Genomic DNA, 9,040 nt, shown 5'->3' on the forward strand with positions numbered 1-9,040 from the left:
TTACAGTGAAAGGGTGGCTAAGTGCTAGAAAATGAGCATATTTAGTCGATCTGTCCACCACTACGAAAATGACATTTTTACCTTGAACCTTAGGTAATCCTTCAATGAAATCCATATATATATCAGCCCAAACCTGATTGGGTATAGGTAGTGGTTGAAGAAGGCCTGCAGGAGACAAAGCTTGATACTTGTTCAGTTGACACACCTCACAACTGGCCACATGCTGCTGGATATCTTTTCTCATGCCCTCCCAATACACAACCTCAAAAATTCTTTTATAGGTTCTGAAAAAGCCAGAGTGTCCCCCCACTGCTGAGTTGTGAAATTCTTGTAGAAAATGGGAATCCTTGAAGATCCTTTTGGCAGCACTAATCTCCCCTTACAGAGCAATTTTTTATTTTGAAATGTATAGCCTGGATGAGCATTATGATCTTGGATTAGATCATGTATCAAGTTTTGTAACTTAGAATCTCGATAAGTTTCAGACTCCCAATCTTCCACCTCTTCAAAGTGAACTGAAGACAAAGCTGCAAATGTCATCTTTCTAGAATGTGCATCAGCCACACCATTTTCTTTTCCAGGCCTATAATGGATTTCAAAGTCTAGTCCCATGAGTTTTGATGTCCACCTGGAATATTCTTCACCCATTACTCGTTGTTCTGTTAGAAATTTTAGGCTTTTATGATCGGTAGTGATGGCAAAATGCCTTCCTAGCTGGTAATGTCGCCACTTTTGAACAACCATCACAATAGCCATCATCTTTCTTTCATAAACAAACTTAGATTGTGCTCTGTCTGATAATGTTTGGCTAAGAAAAGCCACTGGTCTCCCCTCCTGCAATAAAACTGTACCCAAGCCCTTATTAGATGCATCAGTTTATATGGTAAAGGTTTTAGAGAAATCTGGAACAGTGAGTGTTGGCAATTCTGCCACCAATCTCTTGAGTTGTTCCAAGGCAGCTTGGGCTTCACTATTCCATTGGAAGTTGTCTTTCTTCAAAAGTTGGGTCAAAGGCCTAGCGATCTTGCCATAATCTCTAACAAATCTTCGATAATACCCTGTCAGCCCCAAAAATCCTCTTAAGGCCTTGATGTCCTTGGGTGTTGGCCAATCTAACATAGCTTCAATCTTCTTTGGATCTGCTGCAACTCCATCTGCTGAGATGATATAACCCAAATACTCTAATTGAGTCTGCCCAAAAGTGCATTTTTTCTTGTTGGCAAATAATTGATTCTCTTTCAGCAAAGCTAGGACAACCCTTAAATACCTTTGGTGCGCCTGTTCATCTGTATTGTAAACCAAGATGTCATCGAAGAAAACCAACACAAACTTTCTCAAATACGACCTTAACACTTCATTCATAAGGGATTGAAAAGTTGAAGGGGCATTCGTAAGTCCAAAAGACATGACAATAAACTCATAATGCCCTTCATGAGTTCTAAAAGCTGTTTTTGGAATATCTGCTTCCCGCATCCTAATTTGATGATACCCCGATTTCAGGTCCAATTTTGAAAAGATCACTGCGCCTCCCAATTCATCAAGCAGCTTGTCAATAATAGGAGCATGGAACTTATCTGGTATGGTTATCTTATTCAAAGCCCTGTAATCTACACAAAAGCGCCACCCGCCATCTTTTTTTTTCACTAAAATGATTGGGCTAGAATAGGGGCTAACACTTGGTCTAATTATACCAGAATTCAACATATCATCTACTAATCCGTCTATTTCATTTTTATGATAGTGAGGGTACCTATAAGGCCGTATATTGGGAATATTGGCACATTCCTTCAAGATAATAACATGGTCTTGCCTTCTAGTAGGGGGTAGCCCTTGAGGTTCATGAAAAACATCACCATATTCTTCTAAAATAGCTGCTGTCCATTCTAGATTTTCATCTGTAACTGCAATTTCGGCTTGTAATTGATGGTATTCCACTAAGAATCCTTGGCCTTGATCATTTAACGCTTTCAAAAGGGACTTTAGAGATGCTACAGCTCTAGTTAAAACAGGGTCCCCTTTCAAAGTATGATAACCATTTCCAATATGAATTCTAAGTGTTAACTCACGGAAATTGGCTCTAATTTCTCCCAGACCAGGAAACCATTCCATCCCCAACACTACATCCACTCCTCCAAGATCAAAGACATAAAAATCTTGTTGCACTTTGAGTCCTTGCATCACCAACTCTAATTTAGGACACACTCCTCCACAATCCAGTTTTCTCCCATCTCCTACTTCCACCGTGTATATGGAGGTTGCAAATTATGTTCCTTCACAAAAGTGGTTGAAATGAAATTACGTGAAGCTCCACCATCTATAAGGACCATAACATGTTCCTCACTAATCATTCCCCATAACTTAATGGTTTTCTTCGAAGTGAGACCAACAATGCTACATATAGACAATTTGAGGTCTTTCAATTCTCCCTCCACTTCCACTAGATTTGGTTCCTGCAATTCACATTTCTCATCTTCCTCACCCAAAACCAGCACGTGCAACTGTTTGTTAACACACACATGGCATGGACTAAACCTCTCATCGCAGCGAAAACATAATCCCTTCCGTGATTTCTCTTGCATTTCATCCTCGGTTAACCTTCTGAATCCTCTGCCTTTGAAAGTTCCAGGAGGCTTTGCAATACTTCCTTCCCCTGAAGAACTTCCAACTCTGGACATTGTAGTTTGCGTTTGTTGCTTTACCCCAGGTTCCCATGTCACCGTTCTAGTATTACTGTAAGTTCTCATTGGTTTACCCCCAAAATTCGCGGAATTGCTACCCTTGGTAACTAAATTGTTCTTCTCATCAACTCTTTGAGCAAAGTCCATTAATTCCGCAAAAGTCTCCACTGGGTGTAATTTTAATTCTGCTCTTATCACTTCCGTATTCAAAAAGATTCCTTTCAAATATGCGGGTTCTGCACATTTTAGTGGGTTTGCGTACAATTCAAACTTTTCTCGATACTCTTCTACTGACCCTGTTTGTTTGAGACTTAGTAACAATTCAAAAGGGTTTTCAACCATAGATGGTTGGAAACGCTTAATCACAGCGGCACGAAAATCGTCCCAAGTAGGATGTTGAGCAGAAAATTCCCACCATTGGTACCATGTCAAAGCCTTTCCCTCCATAGCCACCATTACCGCTTGCAACTTTGCTGCCCCAGACATTCCTTTCAGATCAAAGTATTGCTCCACCCTAGTCGTCCATCCATACGCATCTTCACCATCGAAGACGGGTATTTCTAATTTCCTCCACCTTTCGACCTTGTTTCGCGAGTCTAGGGAATTTTCTGGCCTCTCTCCATACAACACAGCCCGACTCCCATCGCTGGAATCATCTTCATGTCTCGCGTGAATTAGCCTGACAGCATCAGCCAAGTCATTCAATTGGCGCATGGTTTCCAACCGCTCCACCCTCTCGTGTTCTATATGTTTTTCCCACGATTCACGCAAAGCCAACAACCCTTCAAACCCTCGTTCCAGAACTTCTATATGTGCTTCTATATTGCGCGTAAATACCATTAGTTTCTCCTGGATTTTTGTTGCTCTGATACCCGTGTTGGAACCGGTTAATACATAATTGAAATTGGGGAATCAAATTCTTTATTGAATTTAAACAGAATGCGAGTTTACAATTCTGTTTGGGCATAATTGATAAACGATTACAAGAATATCCACTCTAAGAATTTGAGAAATTTCCTGCCCTTCTATCTCTAATTTTCTACTTTTATTTGCTCCATAACTGCTTTAGAGCAGCAGTTACTGTCTGATTTACAACTTAAATTGACAAAATAACTGCCTAAATAAAAAATAACTGCATTATAAATTTAGTTCCCATTTAAAATTCTAACTTTTGACCCTCCTCTTATAATATTTAGATTTAGTTATAAAAGTCCTAACATTTTACTCTTTTCTTTTGTCTGTCTTTGATGGTATATATATATATATATTTATTAAAAAATTCTAAATTTTTGTAAAAAAACTTCTTATAATATTTTAAACATTACTACAAAATATCATTCAAAAATTAAAAAATTTAGACAATATTAGATTATAATTATGTACTAAAAAATTAAAATTTGTAAGAGATAAAGTTGATGAAATATTTTATAAAGATCAAAAACAATTTTTTTATTTAATCTTAATATTAATAATAAATATATTTTAAAGTTCTTAAAATAAGCAATGTCGAAACAAAATTTCTGTAAAAAGAAAAATGAAAACAAAAACTAAAGCTAAAGAATCAATAGTTATCTAAAGAAGCCGATATTAAACAATTTTTTTTATTCAAAGAAGTAATTAAGTTATAGTAAGATAAAAATAAATAATTTTATTCAAATGTTCTAATTTTTTTATTACTGAATTACTCTATTTTAAATTTTCTTACGCGAATGTTTCTATTTTTCTTAATATTTGTTATTAATTATTTAATAAATTAAAATTAATTAAATATTTAAATAATAAATTAAAATAAAATATATTAATAAATTATAAATTAATTTTATATTTTAATTATTATTATTATTATTATTATAATAAATAATTATTTTTATTTTTAATTATTTATTAAAATAATAATTAAAATATAAATAATTTATTATTATATTTTATTTTAACTTATTATTAATATTTTTATTATTTAAATAATTTTAATTTATTAAATAATTAATAAAAAATATTAAAATAAATAAAAAGTGTAATTATAGATCGTTTTCAAGAGAAGCGACCTTCTATTAAAATTAAAATTTTTTTTCCTTCATCTAGTCGTTTTTTGAGTAAATGACTTCCTACTTGATTAAAAAATAAGATATTCACGTAAATTTTTTTAAAACTATTCAATAATAAAAAATAAAAAATAGAATATTTAAATAAAAAACTATAAATACAATAAATTTTTTACACATAATTACGGATATCCAAGACAAAAAGATATATTTTCTTTTCTATATTCAGTACTAAAAACACACCCAATTGTGTATTTACAAATTATTAATTTGTTTTTTTGTAATTAGAATCAATTAATGATCTAAATAAAAAGAAGAAGAAAAATCCTAACAAGTTAACAACGGTGAAAAAAAAAAGACACTCTGTCGAAGACAAGAAGAAAGGAAAGTTTGTGCCTACCAAATTGAGAAAACCAGAGTGGGACCCACCAGTCTAACATCATACACAGACTCAGACACAACACAGCTGCTACCAAATTGTTTAAAAACAAAAATCTCTACCAACAGTAACTTGTGCTTTCATTCATCATTGTTTTTATTTTTTTGCGTCTGAAACAACATAACAACACAAAGAAGAAGAAGAAGAAGAAACTGAAGATATGGGATTAGCGGTGGGTGGTGTTGATTTGCTCAGTGAAAAAGCAGCTATGATGAGAGAGTCTCTTCAAAAGAGCCAAACAATCACAGACAACGTTGTCACCATTCTTGGTTCCTTTGACCACCGTCTCTCCGCCCTTGAAACCGCCATGCGTCCAACTCAGGTACTCTTTTATTTTTGTTTCAAAATTGGATTTTGGGATTTGGGTTTTGTTTGATTTGACTTGTCTTTGACTTGGTCCCGTAGCAATGGAATTTTGGTTTTTTTTTCTTCATGTGGGGATCTGAAGGGAGTTTTTTGGATTTATGGGTTGTTGTGTGGTTTCTGAATGTTGGATCTTTTGTTTATTTGGGTATGCAGATTAGAACTCATGCTATTAGGAAAGCTCATGAGAATATTGATAAAACTTTGAAGGCTGCAGAGGTTATATTGTCTCAATTTGATCAATATCGTCAGGTTAGTTCTATGTGTAATAATCATGATTTAAATCAATTTCTCTGTTCAGTTTCAATCACAAAAGGAGACAAAGTATTGTTAATGTTAGTTCAGGTTAAAACAGTTATCTTTTACCAATATGGTTTTTGGAGAGCTGGTAATGTGAATCTGAATCTCTCCCAGTCCCAGGAAAAGAACCCAAGTTTTATTATTGAATGAACTCGCCCAGTTGGGCGACATTCCAATCTTGTGTGAAAATAATCAGATATCCCGATGTTAACTCGGGAATTAGTTCCACAATAGGCCCAAGCTGCCAGGATATCTTCAGGTGTCTGAAAAAGAATCTAATTACGGTGGTTTAGAATAAAAAAGAAGAAGCAAACAGTTGCCCAACTCAAATTTTTTGTTCCTGCAATGCTGCTTAGTGCTTACTATCATTTTAGCTTTCTTTCAATAATTATCTTTTGATGAAATCATGCGTGTCTGTAACTTGTATTTTTTTGTTATCAATTGCAATTTGGAAATGTGAATGCCTTACTCTAGTCTCTTTTGGTCAACTTGACTGATTTTTGCATTAGGATGTAATTTATTTTTGTCCGGAAGAGAACTAAATCTCTTTTCTTTATCTGATTCAAGATTTGAATGTTTTACATCAGAAATTTTAAATGAACCCTCATCAACCATCTTTATAGATTATGTTATTTGGGAATGAATTCTGCAAGTCCTAATCCAGGAACTTCTTTATTTTGCTGCTACAAGCTTTCATTATTTCACCATTAAAAGAGTGATCATAGCCTTTATGCAAGCCTCAGATGTCCAAGTATGAATGTGAGGGGAATATATCTATTATTAGGCTACCCAAATCCGTGCATGCTTTAGTTATCCAATCCGGAGCGTGAGAGGGTTTGTTGAGATTCTACATCGACTAGATATATAAACAATTTAGTCCTTATAAGACTTGGACAATCTTTACCTCTCAAGCTAGTTATTGGGTTGAGTTAGGCCCAACGCCCAAATTCCAAGAATTACTCCCATTTTAATATATTAGCTTTCGTCTCTTCCTTTTCCTCCCAAAGCCATGTGTTTTCTTTTCCTACCTTTATTTGTAATTATGATGTGCTTTAAATGATTCTATTAAGCTAAACATCATACTTTAGCTCCATATGATTCTGTTAAGCTAAAGCTCACACTCTACCTCCAAATGATTCTGTTAAGCTGAACTTTTTCTAATATCCCCACCCCATTCCCCATACATACACAATCATGTTGTTTGATATAATTTGCATTGATCCATCAACAGGCAGAGGCAAAAGTACTTAAAGGGCCACATGAGGACCTGGAAAACTATCTTGAAGCAATTGATAAGTTGAGAGGCAACATTCAGTTTTTTGGCATTAAGAATGGTTTTAAAAATAGTGATGGTGTTGTCAGCCATGCCAATAGTTTGCTAACTAAAGCTATTTCTAAGCTACAGGACGAGTTTAATGAGCTATTATTATCTTACAGGTTTGTATTTTCTACTTAGAGGTGTTCATATTTTGGTATGTTTTATGAAAAGTTCATTTGTTTGCATGGACTCAATAACCATTGATGGTTAGTCTGACTATAGAGACCAACATTTCATCAGATGAATCAATCTTTCATGCTATACCAAAACTGCAACGCAATTGTTGGTGCCTCAATGTTTTCCTATCTGGGCAATTGTTGGTTCCTCAATTTGTGCAATCTGTGCAATATAATATTTGGATCCTTTTCCTATCTTTTTTGGTTATTTATATATGATGTTGAAAAGTTTCTGCAAGTCCTATGCTTTTTGAAGTGTTTCAATGTTTTCCACGTTTCCTAGATTGTTAGTGGCAGGATAGTTTCTTTGATATTAATTGATGATTGTTAGTGGCACAATTGTTTATATAAATAGTTTTCCCAATATGTGATCCATTTCTTTTCTGCTTGTGAAAATTCTATTTGTATTACCTTCAATTTTTCTTTTGTCTTGTGTGATTACAGCAAACCTGTGGAACCCGAGCGCCTCTTTGATTGCCTTCCAAACTCAATGCGACCTTCGTCGGGATCACCTGGTCATGAGGGCGATCATAATGGCAAAAATCCTTCCAATCACCATTCTGAGTCTCACAACAATGGTGCTGACACTGTTGTATACACACCTCCCGCTCTTATTCCACCACGAATTTTGCCACTGCTACATGATTTAGCTCAGCAAATGATTGAAGCTGGTCACCGACCACAGTTGCTCAAAATATACAGGTAATGATCTTTGTTTAGTTAGCTGTTACATTGCAGAAGGAAAAGGTAAATTTCCTTGCTGTAGAACTCTACATGTGAAAAATTATAAATGTAACAAGCACAAAAATAAAAATTTTACCATGTATAAGCCTATAAGGATATTAAGAGTGTAGGAAATTATTAAGAATAATCTTGTGAATTAAGGAATTATCAAACCTATTAGTTGGGGATGAATCTGTTAATTGATAAGCCCTTTAGAGGTATAAAATTGTTCGATGACCTAAATTAAGGAGTGACTGCTTTGAGGTATAAGTTAAATACATTTTTGTCTAGAATAAATAAACACAGTGTGTTTCAACTTACAGCAATGTGTACAGTCTCTGCTGGAAATTATGTATGTCTAGATACATTAGATATGAATCATGTAATTACAATGTATGTCTAAATACATTAGTGTAGTTGTAATCTATATATTCAGCTCCAATGTGTAGTTTAGACACACATATATTACGTCACATGCCGCTTGTGTCTCTCTTCTTTCAACACAATATCAAAGCCTTTATGATTGAGTTGTCAGCCTGCTGCACTCATTTTAATAAAAAGAAAGTAGAATTGCAGCACGTGGTGGATCGACCTGTTCTTTGTTTTTGCATCAAGCAAAAAGGATACTTATGTCCAGGTGCATGCTAGAGATAAAATATAAAAAGTAAAAAAACCATTTATTTGTCTTCACCTAATTGCTTAAGCTTTTGGAAAGGTTGGTTCATAACAAAACTCTTGACACTACCTGACCATAGTAACCCTCATATCACTAAGAGTAAGAAACTAGTGAAGCATATGCTGAACTTAATATCACCAGAATCTACATATATATTACTCTGGTAAGGAGTTCATGGATCCTTATATCTCTAGTTTGTACATCAAATGAACCTACACGCCTAACAGTAAAGTGCATAAAAGGGTTCCTATTATACACGTATCCAACAATGAGAAGTGTCACTTCTGCAATGTAATTAGTATTATCATCATTGTTATTGTGTAGG

At 34.5% G+C, this 9,040-nt stretch overlaps 1 protein-coding gene across 1 annotated transcript in view; it reads left to right on the top strand.

Annotated features, from left to right (window-relative positions):
- Nucleotides 1-5,093: 5,093 nt before the first annotated feature.
- Nucleotides 5,094-9,040, top strand: part of LOC101493083 (exocyst complex component EXO70A1) — a 7,793-nt gene continuing 3,846 nt past the window's right edge. The window contains exons 1-4 of the mRNA XM_073368035.1: nucleotides 5,094-5,481; nucleotides 5,679-5,774; nucleotides 7,054-7,259; nucleotides 7,761-8,019. Coding sequence (XP_073224136.1) covers nucleotides 5,320-5,481; nucleotides 5,679-5,774; nucleotides 7,054-7,259; nucleotides 7,761-8,019 — 723 coding nt within the window. The 5' untranslated portion in view covers nucleotides 5,094-5,319. The remainder of the gene's footprint in view (nucleotides 5,482-5,678; nucleotides 5,775-7,053; nucleotides 7,260-7,760; nucleotides 8,020-9,040) is intronic.

This window comes from Cicer arietinum, chromosome 4, assembly GCF_000331145.2.
Source record: "Cicer arietinum cultivar CDC Frontier isolate Library 1 chromosome 4, Cicar.CDCFrontier_v2.0, whole genome shotgun sequence".
Classification (NCBI taxonomy): domain Eukaryota; kingdom Viridiplantae; phylum Streptophyta; class Magnoliopsida; order Fabales; family Fabaceae; genus Cicer; species Cicer arietinum.